The sequence below is a fragment of the Gopherus flavomarginatus genome, chromosome 3 (genome assembly GCF_025201925.1).
Source record: "Gopherus flavomarginatus isolate rGopFla2 chromosome 3, rGopFla2.mat.asm, whole genome shotgun sequence".
NCBI lineage: Eukaryota > Metazoa > Chordata > Testudines > Testudinidae > Gopherus > Gopherus flavomarginatus.
This window is the reverse complement of record NC_066619.1, coordinates 198,397,558-198,418,857: the sequence shown is the minus strand read 5'-3', so window position 1 is coordinate 198,418,857 and position 21,300 is coordinate 198,397,558. Positions and strand designations below refer to the sequence as shown.

Below are 21,300 nucleotides of genomic sequence, written 5' to 3'. Positions count from 1 at the left end.
AGAAACATCTTTACAGCTCACCAACTGTGAAATGGCTAAGCAGGGTTATATTGTCAGAAATCAAAATAAATGTATTTCCAATAAAATTTGACAACAATTTAAAGTGCAGGTTTGGAAGCAGAATTGTATTTTATGTGTTTAAAGTTACAGTAGTAGAAATTAGTATCCTTCTGTCATGTTTTTTGCAAGAGAAAATTGATAAAATATTGATAGCAGCAGTAATCTTTTGTTAACATGGATAGTCATTTTTCCAACATAAGTTTTCACCGTAGAGTCTTACTTTTGTGTCCGTTATTACCATATGTTCATATCATAGAATCATAGGACTGGAAGGGATCTCAAGAGTTCTTCTAGTCCAGTCCCCTGCACTCAAGGCAATAGTATCTTCTAGTCCATCTGTGACAGGTGTTTATCCAACCTGCTCTTTAAAATCTCTAATGATGAAGATTCCATAATCTCCCTAGGCAATTTATTCCAGTGCTTAACTACCTGACCGTTAAGAAGATTTTCCTAATGTCCCACCAAAACTTCCCTTTCTGCTTCTTGTCCTGTCCTCAGAGGTTAATGAGAACGATTTTTTTTTCTTCTCCTTGTAGCAATCTTTTACTCATAGACTCGTAGACTCATAGGTCAGAAGGGACCAATATGATCATCTAGTCTGACCTCCTGCCACAGAACCCCACCCATCCAATTTTATAACAACCTCTAACCCAGGACTGAGTTATTGAAATCCTCAAAATTGGTTGAAGACCTCAAGCTGCAGAGAATCCACCAGCAAGCGACCCGTGCCCCACGCTGCATGTCTGCTCACAGTCTTCTCTTCTCCAGACTAAACAAACCCAGTTTTTTCACTCTTTCCTCATAGGTCATGTTTTCTAGACCTTTAATCATTTTTGTTGCTCTCCTCTGGTCTTTCTCCAGTTTGTCCACATTTCCTGAAATGTGGTGCCCAGAGCTGGACACAATATTCTAGTTGAGGCCACATCAGCAGAGAGTAGAGTAGAAGAATTACTTCTTGTCTTGCTTACAACACTCCTGCTAATACATCCCAGAATGATATTCATTTTTTTTGCAATAATGTTACATTATTGACTCCTAGATAGCTTGTGATCCATATGACCCCCCCAGGTCCCTTTCTGCAGTACTCCTTCCTAGGCAGTCATTTCCCATTTTATATGTGTGCAATTGATTGTTCCTTCCTAAGTGGAGTATTTTGCATTTGTTCTTACTAAATTTCATCCTATTTACTTCAGATCATTTCTCTAGATCATCCTCCAAAGCACTTGTAGCCCCTCCCAGCTTGGTATCGTCCACAAGCTATATATGTGTACCCTCTGTGCCATTATCTAAATCAATGGTCTCCAAAGTGGGGTGCGCAAGAGGATCCTTGGGGGTGCACGGCAGGAGGAGTGGTTGTTTTTGGTTGTTGTTTTTTTTGCTTCGGCAGTTCAGGCGGGAGTCCAAGCGGCTTTTTTTTAATTATTTTTTGCTTTGGCAAAAATGGTAGAGCCAGCGTGGCAGGGGGTGCGTGAGCAAAAAATTTTTACTGATAGGGGTGCGCGATCAAAAAAGCTTGGAAACCACTGATCTAAATCATTGATGAAGATATTGAACAGAACTGGACCCAGGACCAGTCCCTGCTGGACCCCACTTGATATGCTCTTGACTGTGAATCACTGATAACTAGTCTCTGGGAGTGGTTTACAAACCAGGTATGCATCCACCTTATAGTTGCTCCATCTAGGTTGTATTTCCCTAGTTTGTTTATGAGAAGGTCATGCAAAACCATATAAAAAACCTTAGTAAAGTCAAGATATACCAGATCTACTGCTTTCCCCCATCCACAAGGTTTGCTACCCTGTCAAAGAAAGCTATCAGGTTGGTTTGACATGATTTGTTCTTGACAAATCCATGCTGACTGGTACTTATCACCTTATTATCTTCTAGGTGTTTGCAAATTGATTGCTTAATTATTTTCTCCATTATCCTTCCGGGTACTGAAATTAAGCTGACTGGTCTATAATTCCCTGGGTTATCCTTAATCCCCTTTTTATAGATTGGCACTGTATTTGCCCTTTTCTAGTCCTTTGGAATCTCACCCGTCTTCGATGACTTTCCAGAGATAATCAATAATGGCTCAGATATCTCCTCAGTTAGCTCCTTGAGTATTCTAGGATGTATTTCATCAGGCTCAGGTGACTTGAAGATGTCTGACTTGTGTAATTAATTTTAACTTGTTTTTTCCAAATTTTAGCTTCAGATCCTACTTCATTTTCACTGGTGTTCACTGTGTTAGACATCCAATCACTACTAAACATTTTGGTGAAAACCGGAAAAAAAAAGTCATTTAGCACTTCTGCCATTTCCACTTTTTCTATTATTATTTCCCCGCCTCATTGAGTAATGGGCCTTCCCTGTCCTTGGTCTTCCTCTTGTGTCTAGAATTTTTTCTTGTTACCCTTTATATCTCCAGCTAGTTTAATCTTGTTTTGTACCTTGGTCTTTCTAATATCATATTCCTACACTGCCTACTTCCTTGTGAGAGGACCATCAAGGTATACCTATTGAGATATTATGACAGATTCTCCAGTGTTGCAATGTATTTGTTTTATATTGTTTGGACTCTACCGAAATCAGTAGTCACATTGCTGTAAAATTGGAGTAACTCAGCAATGGATCTAGTCCACAGTGCCTGCCTTTATGTACTGTTATTGGGATGAGGAGACCTTCCTCTAGTGTTCCTGAAACATAAGCTCCTAAATGTTCAAAGGATCATGTGGGGTTTTAGCCATACAGTTGTCATTGAGGTTAACAGAATTCAAGTGGCTAAAATCATTCAACTTACATGTACTTACAACTTGTAAGTTTAGGAGAGCATATTTTAGTAATATAATACTTTGTGAATAAAATTGGTATGGTTTATTCTCTGAAGCATAAGGGTATGTGTGTGTTGTTTGAACAGTTTTACAGTTTTACTATATTTGGTGCTTTAGTATCAAGCAAGAAACTTGTTTATAAATTACAAGCTTTCATGTTGATTCAGAATTAAAGATAGAAAAAAAAGTGATTTAAATGCATTATGATAATGTGCCTCCCTCTCTCTCAAATGTACAACTAACTTTTTATTTGGCAAAGGACATAAGGGTGACCACTTCAGCCCTATTTTGAGGATCTATGTGGTATATAGACTGAGCTTGCTCTCTGCACAAAAAAGTGACTTTCAGCCACAACAGACCTGTTAAGACCCAAGGAGAGAGATGGTGTCCTCAGAACCAACCTTTCTAAACAAAAATGCTGTTCACTCAAATATTCATCCTGTCCTGTGTCTATGTCAAGTGATTATCCTGATAAGAGTTTGATATTCACTTGCAGTGTGCTGTTTTAAAAAATCCTAGCCTTGAGGTTTGACACTTGAGGCAGTGCTGTGGAGGAAATAGTATGGAGAAGAAAAGATCAAGGTCAAAGATAATTTCAAGTTTATGGAAAACATAGGTATGAGTAGGAAACTTTCCCCCCCTGTTGTAAGATGCAGTCCACAGGCACTGTGAATGATCAGAACTCGTCCTCATTTTGCGATTTGACATTCAAACAAATACATTAATAAGAAGATAACCGAAAGCCAAGTCCAAGTTTTCTTTCCAGATTTGGCTGTTCCTAAGGTGCCTAGATAAGAGCTACTCATCCCACAGCCTTTCTGTCTCAGACCCAAGATCTCTGCCTTTTTAATTTCCTCCCACTAGTGTTCTCTCATTGTTGGCAGGGGTTGTGGGTCACATTGACTTTAGCCCTAGTGTGCAGAACAGATTACTAACCCTTTCTTGCCCTGATCCAGTATGGGATTTGTCCACCATATCACAGGAGGCAAAAGAGAGGTCTAAGTTGATAAAGGAAATGTATTTGTGTTTGAGGCTGCTTTTCTTGCTCAAAGAAAGCACTTAATGTTTTGAGTCATATAGTTGCAGGAGGCTGAGATAAAGCCATCAGTATATTTGGTCAGCACAGGCTAAGAAGAGATTTATGAGAAAATCAGTGCTAAAATTATTATTTTTCTTCCATTAATTTTACTTCATATTTTCTTTTTCAGTGGTTCAAAACAAAGTGAAAATAGCTATATCCTCTTATTTCGAGAACTGTACAATAATGTAATCAGTTCAACTGCACTAGAATATGAACTCATTCCACAAGATTCCAAAAGTATCAACCTTTATTTGAGAAGATGTTGTTATAATGGACCTAGCAACGTCAATTTCTTGCATTTCAATAGTCTGCCTTCCTCAGAACCTTTTGTACAAAGCAAATTTTTAAAAACCCACTTTAAACCCCTCCAATAACTCTAAACCTCATAAACTCTACCTTCTGCTCTTTTGTTTTGTCAGCAGGAAATTCATCAATCAAACTTATGCAGGTACCAAATAAACCTCTGTAATGTACATAAGCAGTATAGATTATCCTGTCTAGTCTACTTTGTTATATCATTTATATATATAAATATATATATAAAAAACAAAAAATGTGAGAAAATAGAATGTGCTTGCATTTTCCTTGTAAAGGAAATTACTAAAAGTCATGCTAAGTAGTATGCAATGCATAGTATTTTATCATAAAATGCATTTTTATTTCATGCTCTCAAGTAAAAATAAAGTAAAATCCATTTCTTTGCTGTACTTGTAGTAGTTGACTAAATTCTGTGGGTATTTCAGCATTGCAGCAGATGTACAGTTACTGTATGGCCTTCCAACCCTATTGACTGATCTCCTCCATGACTGTTCTGATTTCATAGCCACTGAACATCCTCTTCTAGACATCCATGTCCTCAGCACAGATCGGCAAAGAAGGAGTGTAGCTAACAGCAGAATTATTTCCTTGATCTGATTCCTACAAATAAGCTACTACTAAGTGACAGATAAATTGTATAAGGAAGGATAGCGTGAATTTCTCTAGGTCTGAGCAGATGTGTACACATTTTAAAATGATAAGAACATTGTTCCCTCCTCCAAATGCCTACCCCAGCTCTTTTTTTAATGTTTGACCCTTCCTTGCGCTTGCCCACTATTAGCAGCCAACTGGCTTTCCCAACCCTGGCTCAGCCCTTTCCCCTTCATCCTCTGCTTGACTCATCAGTGTCTTCTCCAAGCTATGGCACCCCAGTAATCACCACATTCAGCTGCAAGTCCCCTCACTGGTGCGATTCCACCAGGCTCTAATCAGCTACATTCTCCTGACAACACCACCACCCCACTTTATCAACATCCCTCACATCCTGCTTGTTTTATTAACTTACTATAACCTAACCAAACTACTGGCCCCCTTGTAGAGGTATACAAGGGCTGGATTAAGGCGGTCTGCGCTATAGGCACACCATGATATGGACTGCCCTGTGGCATGGGTCAGTCACATGGGAACTCGTTCACTTTCTAGGCGAGCCAACAGGAATTCCACAGTATTTACCCCAGCAGTCAGAAGGTATCTGGGTGAGTGGATGGGTCAGGACTGCTGCAGTGATATTTTCTTGCTACAAATACTCTCCTGGGTGGTGATGGCAGGACACCTTCCTCCAAAAAAGTAGTTCTTGGAGTTAACACCCTGTTGTGAGATGCAGGAGGCTCTTCTTCTCAGAGCTGGTTGTTTCAGGCTAACTGCAGACTCTGGCATTGGTAACACTTGAGTCATGTTTTCAAGCTTGTCTTTACAACCATGAAGACCACATGCTTTTTTCTAAAATAAAAGTTACAATTTTGATGTAATCGTATGACTCCAGGACCTGGGGTTCTGGCATGAGTCTATAGTGTCTATATCTTAATCTGTCTCTTTAGGTACACAGTACCTCCTGATGTTTTCCCTCCCCAGCAGCTGTTAGTGAAACCTTGACAATAGATGAGGCTCTCAGGCTCCATTCACATATTCTGCATGAGTGAACACTGGGCACACAGAGAGTACAGGGACAATTCCACATCTCCTTTCCTTTGAGGACTCACAGGGACAATTCCACATCTCCTTTCCTTTGAGGATTCACTTCATTATATGGTAGATCCGCAATGGCTGAAGTTGGGGAAACAGTCCAAGGTGGAGCCATACAGTATATCTTGGCTGTTGCCCTGTTCATGTTCATGATTTATTTGGTTTATTTTTCTGCAGATCTTTTATGTGCAATTTGGGATTGCATTCACAAATATCGATCTCTTAAGCATCCTATTTTGTGAAAGAGTTAGGCCATATTCATCCCACTATGGCAGGCATACTTCTCAACTTGCCAAGTCCCAAATATGGGACACAGTGGGCAAGATCCTGAGCTGGTACCAATCAGCTTCGGTGGACCTATGTCACCAGCTGAGGCTTTGGCTCAGTATGGGACCTTGACCCAAAATGAAGGACACAAAAAAACTTATTTAGACAGGAAAATTAACATTCTACGGGATTAGTTCCTTTAGTGTAAATAGCTCTTTCTATAACCTCAGTTACATGAATCTTTATTCTGGATAGCTTTAAATAGTTTTCAACAATATAAGTGACAGCGTACCAGATTTGTGTAGAATGTAGGTAACTTTGGGACCAAAATAAGTAATGCCCCTCAAATGGGGGACATTTGAGAATTATGAGTGCCCATTGCACCTCCTTGTACAAGCAATGGCTTCAGCAATCCGTGTGGGAAAACCATTCTCTGGGGAGTGCAAGTGAGGTTACCACCTCTGCCTTCTCTAAGGATTTCTTCCTAGGGGGAGCAGCTTTACTTTCTTTTGAGAGTTACCAGGGCTGGCCTTACCATGAGGCAAACTGAGGCAGCTGCCTCCGGTGCCAGACTGTGGGGGGTGCCACTAGGACCCAGAGTGTAGAAAATTGTGTCTGCTGCTGGTATATCTGCATTCTCTCTGCTGTAGAGGCACAGAGATGGTGGAGTGCTGTGCTGGAGGAAGGAGGGCACAAGAGATAATAGGCAGGCAGGAGAAAAGGTGAGAAGGAATAACAGAAAGCAGCAGGAGCTACAGGGAGAGAGAGGAGGAGGAGCCTCTTATGTAACTCTCTAGCACCCCCAGGAGCCTGGACTGCTTAACACCAGCTTTTCAGGGAGCTTCCTGTTTCCTGCTGCTTCCCTAAACCCACTTGAGGGGAACAGGCAATCAACTGAAGTAGTAGGAGCCAGTTAGGCCCTTAAGATGCTGATATCTTCCCTCACTCAGGCCCTGCTACCAGCCTGCTTATTTGTCCCCTTCAATTGAGTGACGAGAGCCACTATAGCTGGCACAGAACAGCTGTCATGAGTGAAAGAAGAAAACTCCCGTCTGAGGCAGCATTCAGAAGAAGAAAGAAAGCAAGCGAAGGAAGCTTTTCTATCTAAGCAGGAAGGAGCTCTTCTGAGATACATAGACACAAATGTTCATGGTGAGCCTTCTGGCCCCAGTGAGGATGTGAGTGGTGAGGAGATGCCAGATCTTCAAGTTAGTCAGAGTGCAGGTGACCTGGCAGCTACTGCAGCATCCATATCTCCGTCTCAAATGGATGTAGCCATGCACATTCCTGAAGAAAAGTGTAGATCAGAAAAGAGTGTGGTGGAGGCTCAAGAAACAGCTGCTGCTGAGTTTAGTTCCTTAAGTCTAGATGATCCAGGACTGTGGACCCACTTGAGCAGTAGCCTGAGGGACTTCCTTGTACTGGGTGGGCCACAGCAAGTGAAAAACTTCATGTTCCCCAAAAGACAATGAAAATAGATGTTTCCATCCAACACATTACTGGCGTGAAATCCACAATGGTGACGAAGTGGAGAAGGCCATGGCTTATGTACTCAAAAATCCAGAATGCTGCATACGGTTTTTGTTGCAAACTCTTCCAGTCTAATGTTCCAGCCACATTGGGTTCTACAGGAACAAAGGACTGGAAATATCTGGCTAGAAATCTGGCATGCCATGAGAAGGCAGCAAATCACCAGAGAGCATTCCACAGGTGAAAAGTGCTTGAGATAAGATTAAGGTTAAAAGCCACCATACATGATCAGCATCAAGAGAAGATTGCATCTCTTTACTGTAAAGTCTTTTTACTGGCAAAATGTTCTGAAAAGGCTCATTGCCATTGTGAGAATGCTTGCTACCCAAAACCTAGCATTGCGTGGCACTTCAGATCAGCTGTATGTGCCAAACAATGGAAACTTCCTTAAAATTGTGGAGCTGATGGCTGAGTTTGATGCTGTACTCAGAGCATCTAAGAAGAGTCACCACCCAAGAAATGTACACACACTATTACCTTGGAAAAACAATTCAAAATGAGATCATACAGTTACTGGCAACAAAAGTCAAACAGAAGACTGTGGCAGATCTGAAGTCAGCAAGATATTACTCTGTTATTCTGGACTGCACACCTGATATCAGCCATATGGAACAGATTTCTTTAATGGTGCGTTTTGTAACAACAGAACCTAATGAAAACGTCCCTACAATGGTGACTGTCAGAGAGTATTTTCTAGAATGTATTGACATTGATGATACTACAGGAGCTGGAATGATAAATGTGCTTCTTAAAAAGCTGGAAGGTACGGGAATTGCGATAGCTGACATGAAAGATCAGGTCTACTATAATGATGCCAACATGAGAGGAAAGAACAGAGAAGTACAGACACGGATCCGAGAGTTAAACCCTTGTGCTTTTTTTGTCCCATGCAGTTCTCGTTCATTGAACTTGGTGGTCAGTGATGCAGCATCAGCTTCTAGTGCGGTGCTGAAATTTTTAATGTAATTCAAAGCATCTATGTATTTTTCTCTGTATCAACTCATCAATGGCAAATTTTGAAGCAACATCTGGGAACATCCTCTCTGACACTGAAACTACTGAGTGCCATACAATGGGAAAGTCGAGTGGAGGCAATAAAGCCTATCAAACACCAAATTGGGAAGATAGATGATGCCATAGTTGCCATTATGGAGGATAATGCTATGAGAGGTACTGTTCGTGGGAGAACAGTGGCAGAGGGAAATGGAATCACCAGAAACATACATAACGTCAAATTTCTGTTTGGCTTAGGGTTGTGGCATGACACTGTTTGAAATAAATGTTGTAAGCAAGAGACTCCAAGGTGTTGACCTTGATATATCTGGAGCAATAGAACAACTGGACAAAGCAAAGTCATACCTACAGTCTTACCGGTCAGATAAGGGATTTCAAAACATTCTGAAGAGTGCACAGAAGTTGGCAGAGGAACTTCACACTGAAGCTATTTTCCCACCAATTCAAGAACACTAGAGTCACCAAAAAGGAAGACATTTTGATTACAAGGACAGGATAATCCCATAAGAGAACCCAAAAAACAATTCAAAGTTGAAATCTTTAACCAGGTGCTAGATTGTGAAATACAGTCAGTTGTAGAATGTTTCATGCAACTCAAGGAACACAGCAGTATATTTGAGATGTTGTATGATATTCCCAAACTCCTCACTATACCTGAAGAAGACCTGCACCAGCAATGCAAGACAATAGAGACAGTGTTGACACATGATGACATGTGAGTGATTTAGGTGATGAACTGAAAGCCCTTTCAGATACATTTCAGCAGGATCAACTCCAAAGGCTGTTCTGGAATATATGTGCACAAATAAAATGACCATCCTTTTTCCAAATGCTTTTGTTGCTCTGTGCATACTTCTAACACTTCCTGTAATAGTTGCCAGTGGAGAACACAGCTTCTCCAAGCTAAAGTTAATAAAAATACATCTACGCTCCACAATGACACAGGAGAGGCTGGTCGGCCTTGCAACCATCTCAGTAGAGTATGAGCTGGCCCAGACTGGAAGCTGTTCAAATCTTTGCAATCAAGAAGGCACGGAAAGTACCACTTTGATTATTCAAACAGATAAAAATGCCAGTGTTTACTATGCAGACAAGAAAAGTTACATATTTAATTGAAATTTTTGAACAAGGCATTTTAAATTGTTTGTTCTCCTTTACTGGGGTGGGTAGCAGAGCAGTACCATCAGAGGAGTAGAACAGGAAGAAGGCAGAATTGAGACCTTTCAAAGTTTTGGCTCAAGCAAAGGGGCATGGGGGCGTCATTTGAGCTCCCCGCCTCAAGTGCCAAAATGTTGTGGACCGGCCCTGACAGAACCCCAGAATTCTTTAATTCTGCACCATTTAAGACTTTAATTTGAGCAAGCACTAGTCAAGAGAGAATTCCAAGCTGGTGCTATGAGCCTTATGGCCAGTGTCATCTGTTCTCTTTTTGACATCTCATTTGCTTCAATGCTTCAATTCACAATGCCCTTCAAAACACAGGAAGTAATACTGCTGAATATGAAGAATGAAGCTCTGTTGATGAGGTTCTGAAGAGGAAATAGTGCAGAATACACACTGGCAAATGTTGCTTTCCAGTGCATACATAGTTTAGATGACTCAAAAATAGAATGAGAATCCACTGAGGGTTGAATCAACTACCCCTTCTCAGGCCTATACCAGACATTCACAGTAGACAACAAGAAATCTGAGTGGTAGAAGCAGCAATAGGAGTGCTGAAATCCATGATCACTGATGCTTGGCACACAGATGTTCTTCTTCTTTGAACCCTCTGCTTTACCAGATGATAGGGTGACCAGATATCTCAATTTTATAGGAACAGTCCCGATATTTGGGGCTTTTTCTTATATAGGCTCCTATTACCCCCCACCCTCTGTCCCAGTTTTTCACACTTGCTATCTGGTCACCCTACCAGATGAAGAGAGATGAACTCTTAATACAAAGTGCCCTTTCTTTTCCCACAACATAAACTGTCCTAGTCAGGCATTGTGGGGTAGGTAAGGTGCTGTCATATGTCCCTTTACACCTCCCATCCTCCTTCAGTCTGGTAAATGACATTCACTAATCCTTTCTTGGAAATGTGCAAAAAGGATTTCCATAGATAGTCTTTGGAGATTTCCTGTGTCCTCATGTGTGTAATAGGTTGGGTCAAGGAACAAAGAGGGAGGGAGGAAAGAATGGGATTTCATTTTATATGCCTTCCCTCCTCATCCCCATTGGAAAAAAATGGATGAAAAAGGGGAAATTATGCAATATAGATGATGTCAGTGTTAAATTAAATTAAGATCATATGTTTCTTGGTTCAGCTGTAATCCTTTGATTATAGAAGAGGTCATGTTAATGAAGTACATTCCAAACAAGTATTAACAAATTGCTTGTGTGCTGGAATAATTAGTAGTGCATGTAATGAAATGGTCTACAATATTTTTTTTTGATTAACCCTAGCTTAAATATACAGTCTACAATTTTATTCAATTTTCTTTATGCCTCAGAACTGTACCAAAAGCAGAGTTCTCATCATTAGTGTTTTAAAGAAAGAAAATGTGCATTTCAGTGTATCATATCAAAATATATCACATATGAATGCAGAATTCTGTTAAAATATTGACTCATAGATTTCTTTAAAAATATGCACAGTTCCTAAAATCTATTAAATTATATATAAGCAAATTATTTTTTAAATCACATATTTGTTTGGTTTTCTGTAGTGCCAAAAGAGTGATTTAAGGAAATTGGACATCCTTTTGTTTATTACTTGTAATTGTTGCATATACAAAAAATGAAATAATAAAAATGGCATGTTAGCTCCTTGTATGGACAGATTGATTCTAAATCAAAAGCAGTAATGTTTGATGTTACGTTTTTATTGTTTGTTTTTTCCTGCCTCACAGACTCTGAACACCTACAAAGAAATCTCCACAGAACTGTGTGATATTGTTGGCCTAGGCAGAGCATATCAAGCTATAGCCAAGGTCCTGGTAAGGTAGGTTAGCACATCCTTGTCTTGTTGTCAGTGCAAATTCATTCAACTGTGAAAGACTTAAATTGTTAGAGGTCTGTCGGTTCCCATTACTGACTGCTTAAATTTTAAGCAATGCCCTTCTTCCAGTAAGTGACCCTTTCATCGTAAGTTATTTTAAACCAACACAGTTTTTTAAAAGTGCATGATCAAAGCTTTTCCTGTCTTGTTTGTTTGTTTTGTTTTTATATTTTCAAAAAGTTAGGAAAAGACTTTGCTGAAAGATAGAAATTCAGTCATATTTTACAAGTTAAAAAGCAGAAAGCCTAGAAAAGTATAGTATGCTCCAGTGAGTGTGCCTCAGTGTAACCTTTCAAGAACTCTTCTTAATAGAAGTTTCCATTTATTGTTCTACCTCACTTTTTCCATCGAGACATTTGTGTTTTGAGCACTTATGGGTAAACAATTTGTTGCAAATATAATTCTTCTCTGTTGTTTCAGTCCAGCATTTTGAACCTTTAAAAGCCTCTGCAAGCTGGATTAATTTGAAATTAGAACTTTTACAAAAATCATTGATACAAAATAGTATAATGCAATTAAATATGATCAATAAAAGCAAGGAAATTCAAAGTCAAAGTTTATGGATTGTCCAACTCATTCTGTTGTGCTTAGGTATTGCAGGATACATGATGTATACATATTATTCCAAGACTCCAACAATATCTGCACAAATCAGCCTTTATGGGAAAGAGAGCATTTGTACAAGGCAGGGATGGAGAGAGAGGGCTGACCAGACAGACACAACTTGCATTTCCTTTCTCATCCTGGTTGCCATCAAAAGGTCCCAGCTTTGCCTACAATGAGCACTTTCATAAATTCCCCCATTATTTCTCTATCACCAGTGCTGCACCACCATTGCTAGCAATAATGGGAGAGCTGGAGCTGACAGTCTGCTGGTTATTTTACCACTGTGCCATCTAAATCTGCTTTGAGCAGGGGAAAACTTGCTGCCTGACTTACATCAGCCAGACTTATCTCTAGCAGTCCCTTTACTGCCAACAACCTATTTAGAGCTGGGCTCTGAGGCAGAGGAGAGGAGAGAGTATCATCCTGTGGCTCTGTGGAGGCAATACACTTGGAGAACAGAGTTACTATTGAGTAACTCCTTTATCTTTTTTGTGACATCTGATTTAAAAAAAATTAAAGCGCCTAAGAAATGTAAGCCCCTAGGTCTCATTTTCAAAAGTGACTTAAGCACTTAGCCTAAGGCCAGGTCTACACTATAAACTTACATCGGAATAACTGCGTTGCTCGGGATGTGAAAAATCCACACCCCTGAGCGACAGTTATACCAACCTAACCCTCGGTGTAGACAGTGCTATGTCAACAGGAGTGCTTCTTTCATTGAAATAGCTACCACCTCTTGCAGAGGTAGATTAATTATGCTGATGGGAGAAGCTCTCCCATTGGCATAGTAGCATCTTCACTGAAGCATAACAGGGGCCACAGCTGTACCAGTGCAGCTACCCTGCTGCAGCATTTTAAGTGTAGACCTACCCTTAGTCTCATTGAAAGTCAGTGAGACTTAGACTTCTCAGTCTTTTAGGTTCTTTTGAAAATTTTACCTGTTGTCTCCACAGAGCTCCATTGTAGGAGACCAGCTAGCACTGACTCCCTAACGTGAACTGAGAAGTCCTGCTAACTGAACAATGACTGAGGCATTGCCCTCCTGAAATCAGCATCAGTTTTTAGTGCAGTTTTGAGATACTAGTGACTCATGAAAGTGTGAACTGAATTGCAAGATTTTTAGATAATGGCACACTGCAGATTCTTGCCATTGATGCTGCTACTTCCCTACAATGTACATTGGCCAAACCGGACTGTCTCTATGCAAAAGAATAAATGGACACCAATCTGACATCAGGAATCATAACATTCAAAAACTGGTAGGAGAAAACTCTAGGCCACTCTCTTACCACTTCAGTAGTTATTTTTCCTCCCTTTTTATCCTGCTATTAATTGATTTATCTCATTAGACTGACCTCAAACTTGGTAAAGCAACCCCCATTCTTTCATATATTTATACCTGCTGCTGTATTTTTCACTTCATGCATTCGATGAAGTGGGTTCTAGCCCATGAAAGCTTATGCCCAAATAAATTTGTTAGTCTCTAAGGTGCCACAAGGACTCCTCCTTATTTTAAATTGGTTCCATTTGGCCATATAACACCTCCTAGTGGATGTCTTCTGGACTCTAACAGAATAGCTTTGAACTCTTTGGGCAAGCATAAATCTACCTGACCTTAGAAATCTAGCAGCCATACTGTCAGTAGAAGTGACTTAAGATTTGAGAGCATTACCCTATTCTGCTCAGACAAAGTATCATGACTGAGTAAAGATTAATGAGAGCCAGTAGTTCCAAGAACCAGTTTTGCCCAGCCTAGATGATCGTGACTAAGATCACTCTGGATCTGTTTTGTTGAATCTTCCTCAACATTACGAGGATGAGGGCAAATGAAAGACAGGTGTAAAGGAGTGCTTTTCCCAATGTAAAAAGGGGCATGTGATACACATTGTAGGTCCCCGTTCACTCTTACACAGAACTTTGGATGCTTATTGTTCTGACCTGTGTCTGGATGACCCCATTGGAAAATACTGGATGAGCCAGTGAAGGTTTGAATGACTTCCCATCACTATTCACAACCTTCAGAAAGGCAGATGTAGGCTAGGTCCTCTGGAAAGACCAATTAAGAAGAAAGGGAGTCAAAGTCAACATCAAGCTATTCCGATGCCGAGGATAGATTAAAAAAGCCACAGGAGGTCAGTGTGGCTGCACAAGGAGCTTCTTACTATCTAAAAACCAAAAGGGCTACGTACAGGAAATGGAGGAGAGAGCATGTCCTCAAGGAAGTATACATGGGAATAGTGGGAGTGTGTAGGGACAAAATCAGGAAATCCAAGGCTAGAATGCGTTACAGCTGGCAAGAAATGCTTGAGACAACAAGAAGGGGTTCTTCAAATATGTCAGACAAAAAAGAAAGCTCAAGGATGATGTGGGTCCACTGCTCAATGGAGAAAGTGAGCTGGTAATGAAAGATGATAGGAAGGCAGAACTGCTCAATGCCTGCTTTGCTTCAGTCTTCTCCCCCAAAAAAATAACAGTACAACTAATGAAGTCAAGGGAAGGAATGCAGTAAATATGAGATAAGTAAAGAACACATCAGAGATCTTCTGACCAATTTGAATGAATTCAAATCAACAGGGCTGGATGCTATTCACCCAAGGGTACTGAAGAAATTAGCAGAAGAAATCTCAGAGCCACTAGCAACAATATTTACAAAGTCATGGATGATAGGAAAGATTCCAGAAGACTGGAAAAGGGCTAACATAGTGCCCATCTTTAAAAAGGCGGGAAAGGAGGAGCCGGGGATATATAGACAAGTCAGTGTGACTTCAATACCTAGGAAGCTACTAGAGCAATGTATAAAACATTCAATTTGTGAATACCTGGCAGATGAAGAGCTAATCACTAGTGGGCAACATAGATTTACCAAGAACAAATTATGCCAAACCAGCTTGATTTCCTTCTTTGACAGGGTAACTGATTTGGAGGTGGATAGGGTGAATGCGAAGGAGATAATATACTTGGACTTCAGCAAGGCTTTTAACACAGTCCTACATGACATTCTGATAAGTGAGCAGGAGAAATGCGGGCTCAACACTCAAATACTTGAAAGGACACCATAAAAAAAGATGGAGAAAAGTCTTTTTTGCTACAGAGGGCAGGACTGGAGGCAGTGGGTTCAAACTACAGCATAACAGATTTAGATTAAATCGCAGGGAAAACTTCCTAACTGTAAGAACAGTAGGATAATGGAACACATGTCCTAGGGAGGTCATGGAAGCTTCTTCACTGGAGGTTTTCAAAAGGAGGCTGGATCTGGAGGCTTGGATGATTTAGACACAAGAAATCCTGCGTCTTGGCAGGGTGTTAGACTAGATGAGCCCTTGCGGTCCCTTCTAACCCTATGATTCTAACCTTCAGACCCTGGTGCGGAATAGACAGGGTCACCTCATTTTGAATGCATCACTCCTCTAATTGCCTCTTAACACAACAGAGTTGAACAAGCTTCTCTGGTCATTCAGGTAATACATCACAACTGCAGTGTATGTTAGAATCTGCACTGATTGCCCTCTGATCCATGGGGAAAAAAGCCTTTGAGAACCAGCCTGTTGTCCCATATATTTTGCAGTTTTATATGGAGTCTTGGAGATCCTAACCATGCCACTGAAGCCTGATAGGAGGTTTCTAGGCCTATCATTATTTGAGGTGCAGTCTGATATAAGGGCATCACCTTCAAGATAATCCCTGGTGATGTCCTCTGTAGTAAAGAGTGACATGTTGTGGACACTGGGTTTGTACATCAGATTCAGCCACCCTTGCAAGACTTGCTTGAGCAACGTCACAAAAGGTTCAGGCCTCCATAATGCCTAACACTTGCAGAGAAAATTTCATTGTCTCATTTAGCCTGAAATGAGAAAACAAGAGTTATTACAGGTATGTAGTACCTTTTACTGAAGCAATCATAACTGCCCTATGGAGTCATGAATGCCAATGTTGTAAAAAATATAGGAGAGTAATATCTTAAGAAGCAGAACATGTATAGTTATGCAAAGCATGTAGAATTTTTGAAAAATATGCATTTTTGAAAGAGCCATAAAATTATAGATGATGGAGATGGCTAAGACCTATTTATAACATTATTAGTGCATCTTACTGTCCAATGCAGGGTTGTTTCTGACAGACTATATTTTAGTGCTTTGTCTGGACTAGTTTTAAATGTCTCAAGCTGTAGGCTTCCATAATTTCTTTTGGAAGACTATTCTACTATCTAGTAGCAGACCTCTTTGGTAGTGTGAGAATTACCTTTTTGTTATTAATCAAATTAATTTTCTTTTGCCTGAGAGAAATTATATGCCCTAGTAATTTTTATATTTTCTATAAATGGAGCATCAGGTCTTTGATGTGAAATATCCAAAAATGACCAAAAATACATCAAAACATTTCTATTAATTCATGAGATTAAGAAAACCTTTTTACATTTTCTCCTGTCACTGATTCCATTTGCCTTATTACTTTCAGCCTCTAGCCCACAAACTTGGTGGCAGAATCAACAAACCCCTTAGTGGCTGTTTCATCTCTGCTCTATTTGATTTCTCCACTCTGAGTAAATGATTAAGTTTTCATGCATTGGTTCAACCAAAATCTATGTTCACTCAACCACATCCTTTATTGATTACTTCTACTGCAAACAGTAGGGCAAGTGTGATATACATAATTGGACAGTTGTCAGGGGATGTGGGTGTTAACAGTCCTGTTTTCCCAGTTGAAAACTGGAATCACCTTGATACACAAATATTCTGCACTGTTTCATTCTCATCCTTTGGACCGAGGAGTTCTTTTCCTCAGAATATATGTTTTTAACTCTCTAAGGTCTGGTTGAATGGATTTAATGATTATACCATATAATATGGTGTTCAAGTTGCACCTGTGCACTGCATGTAGAAAACTAGAAAAACTGGAATTAATATTTGTCTAACACTTTAACCTTGTCCTTTAACTTATATAAATCATGAGCCATGCTTCTGTGTGGAAATGTTTGATTTTCTCCCCTTTGGAAGAAAGATAGGTTTCCAAATATGTTTCTAATTCTAAAATTCAGAAACCTTTTGACATTGAGCAAATGTTTACAATTCAGTACATTTCATATTGTAGTGCTGTTTAAATATGTTTATTTAATAATTTTGATAAATAGAATTCTACTCATTTAAAAATATGTTCTTTACTGTAACATAACACTTGAACATTTTAAGCACCCTGTTAAATTCTGGATGTTTTGGCAGCCTATTGCAATAGTGCAGCTGATTCCACTTATGTAGAGGTGGTCACAGCAAAATTAAAGATTTGCATCAAAGCTTCACTGTTTTTTCCTGGTCAGGGGCAGGAACTTCACTGTTCTGATTACTCTGTTTGCATACGCCAATTAAGAAACCGTAGCAGATATGGCACCATCAAATTCTGGAAACACGTATCCCTAATATGGTTTATATTAAAAGGATTAGTTTAAATAAGCCTCAGTCGGTCATTTGTTGCAGGAATATAATTTCAAGGTGTTTTAAAATAGTATGAATTTTTCGTCACTTACAGGAACTTAAATTTGTGAGGTTCTAAATTAGGACTAGATGTTTTTTGGCTGGCTTGGTGACTTGACATATAGCAAGCTGCACTACTACTTTAGAGACTCAGGTTCGTGGCTTATATTGAGGTCAACTTCGGTGACAGTCAGCCTTAAAGAGAAAAAGAGTGCAGTGCTTCACTCGTAAGCAAACTCGAGCATCTGGCCTAGAGGGCAGAGATACTATATTGTTAACATGGCCAGCTTTATTAAAAATGATATGTGCAAATATTATTGTCAAAGTCGTTAGCCAATTTTCATCCTAGATTGGGAGTAACCTGAGTCTCAGTGAGAATTGGAGGTGACACCTGCAATCCACAGTTTATAGGGTAGCCTGTATGACTGCAGCAACCGTTGGTCTGTGCAGTCAAACAGCGGCATTACATCCCAAAGGAGGCTACCAGCTCTATGGTCTACAATGTTAGTGTCTCATAGACTCATAGACTCAAGGACTGGAAGGGACCTCGAGAGGTCATCGAGTCCAGTCCCCTGCCCTCATGGCAGGACCAAATATTGTCTAGACCATCCCTAATAGACATTTATCTAACCTACTCTTAAATATCTCCAGAGATGGAGATTCCACAACTTCCCTAGGCAATATATTCCAGTGTTTAACTACCCTGACAGTTAGGAACTTTTTCCTAATGTCCAACCTAAATCTCCCTTGCTGCAGTTTAAGCCCATTGCTTCTTGTTCTGTCATTGGAGGCTAGGGTGAACAAGTTTTCTCCCTCCTCCTCATGACACCCTTTTAGATACCTGAAAACTGCTATCATGTCCCCTCTCAGTCTTCTCTTCTCCAAACTAAACAAACCCAATTCCTTCAGCCTTCCTTCATAGGTCATGTTCTCAAGACCTTTAATCATTCTCGTTGCTCTTCTCTGCACCCTCTCCAATTTCTCCACATCTTTCTTGAAATGCGATGCCCAGAACTGGACACAATACTCCAGCTGAGGCCTGACCAGCGCAGAGTAAAGCAGAAGAATGACTTCTCGTGTCTTGTTTACAACACACCTGTTAATGCATCCCAGAATCACGTTTGCTTTTTTAGCAACAGTATCACACTCTTGACTCATATTAAGCTTGTGGTCTACTATGACCCCTAGATCTCTTTCTGCCATACTCCTTCCTAGACAGTCTCTTCCCATTCTGTATGTGTGAAACTGATTGTTCCTTCCTAAGTGGAGCACTTTGCATTTATCTTTATTGAACTTCATCCTGTTTACCTCAGACCATTTCTCCAATTTGTCCAGATCATTTTGAATTTTGACCCTGTCCTCCAAAGCAGTTGCAATCCCTCCCAGTTTGGTATCGTCCGCAAACTTAATAAGCGTACTCTCTATGCCAACATCTAAATCGTTGATGAAGATATTGAACAGAACCGGTCCCAAAACAGACCCCTGCGGAACCCCACTTGTTATACCTTTCCAGCAGGATTGGGAGCCATTAACTACTCTCTGAGTACGGTTATCCAGCCAGTTATGCACCCACCTTATAGTAGCCCCATCTAAATTGTACTTTCCTAGTTTATCTATAAGAATATCATGCGAGACCGTATCAAATGCCTTACTAAAGTCTAGGTATATCACATCCACCGCTTCTCCCTTATCCACAAGGCTCGTTATCCTATCAAAGAACGCTATCAGATTGGTTTGACCTGATTTGTTCTTTACAAATCCATGCTGGCTATTCCCTATCACCTTACCACCTTCCGAGTGTTTGCAGATGATTTCTTTAATTACCTGCTCCATTATCTTCCCTGGCACAGAAGTTAAACTAACTGGTCTGTAGTTTCCTGGGTTGTTTTTATTTCCCTTTTTATAGATGGGCACTATATTTGCCCCCTTCCAGTCTTCTGGAATCTCCCCCGTCTCCCATGATTTCCCAAAGATAATAGCTAGAGGCTCAGATACCTCTTCTATTAACTCCTTGAGTATTCTAGGATGCATTTCATCAGGCCCTGGTGACTTGCAGGCATCTAACTTTTCTAAGTGATTTTTTACTTGCTCTTTTTTTCTTTCATCTTCTAAACCTACCCTCCTCCCGTAAGCATTCACTATATTAGACATTCCTTCAGACTTCTCAGTGAAGACCGAAACAAAGAAGTCATTAAGCATCTCTGCCATTTCCAAGTCTCCCGTTACTGTTTCCCCCTCCTCACTGAGCAGTGGGCCTACCCTGTCCTTGGTCTTCCTCTTGCTTCTAATGTATTGATAAAAAGTCTTCTTGTTTCCCTTTATTCCCATAGCTAGTTTGAGTTCATTTTGTGCCTTTGCCTTTCTAATCTTGCCTCTGCATTCCTGTGTTATTTGCCTATATTCGTCCTTTGTAATCTGACCTAGTTTCCATTTTTTATATGACGCCTTTTTATTTTGTAGGTCACGCAAGATTTCATGGTTAAGCCAAGGTGGTCTTTTGCCACATATTCTATCTTTCCTAACCATCGGAATAGCTTGCTTTTGGGCCCTTAATAGCGTCCCTTTGAAAAACTGCCAACTCTCCTCAGTTGTTTTTCCCCTCAGTCTTGATTCCCATGGGACCTTACCTATCAGCTCTCTGAGCTTACCAAAATCCGCCTTCCTGAAATCCATTGTCTCTATTCTGCTGTACTCCCTTGTACCCTTCCTTAGAATTGCAAGCTCTATGATTTCATGATCACTTTCACCCAAGCTTCCTTCTACTTTCAAATTCTCAACAAGTTCCTCCCTATTTGTTAAAATCAAGTCTAGAACAGCTTCCCCCTTAGTAGCTTTTTCAACTTTCTGAAATAAAAAGTTGTCTGCATTGCAGTCCAGGAACTTATTGGATAGTCTGTGCCCCGCGGTGTTATTTTCCCAACATATATCTGGATAGTTGAAGTCCCCCATCACCACCAAATCTTGGGCTTTGGATGATTTTGTTAGTTGTTTGAAAAAAGCCTCATCCACCTCTTCCACCTGATTAGGTGGCCTGTAGTAGACTCCCAGCACGACATCACCCGTGTTTTTTACCCCTTTTAGCCTAACCCAGAGACTCTCAACACTTCCGTCTCCTATGTCCATCTCCACCTCAGTCCAAGTGTGTACATTTTTAATATATAAGGCAACACCTCCTCCCTTTTTCCCCTGTCTATCCTTCCTGAGCAAACTATACCCATCCACACCAACATTCCAGTCGTGTGTATTATCCCACCAAGTTTCAGTAATGCCAACAATGTCATAGTTGTATTTATTTATTAGCACTTCCAGTTCTTCCTGCTTATTACCCATACTTCTTGCATTTGTATATAGGCATCTAAGATACTGGTTTGATCTTGCCTCCCAGCTTTGCCCTGACCCTCCTTCCTCACTGCCATTATA

At 40.3% G+C, this 21,300-nt stretch overlaps 1 protein-coding gene across 3 annotated transcripts in view; it reads left to right on the top strand.

The window, feature by feature from the left end:
• The window catches only part of TTC29 (tetratricopeptide repeat domain 29), a 191,313-nt gene that overhangs the window by 91,968 nt on the left and 78,045 nt on the right, over window positions 1-21,300 (top strand). For all 3 annotated transcript variants that reach the window (XM_050946520.1, XM_050946521.1, XM_050946522.1), the window contains one exon: window positions 11,661-11,752. In XM_050946520.1, coding sequence (XP_050802477.1) covers window positions 11,661-11,752 — 92 coding nt within the window. The remainder of the gene's footprint in view (window positions 1-11,660; window positions 11,753-21,300) is intronic.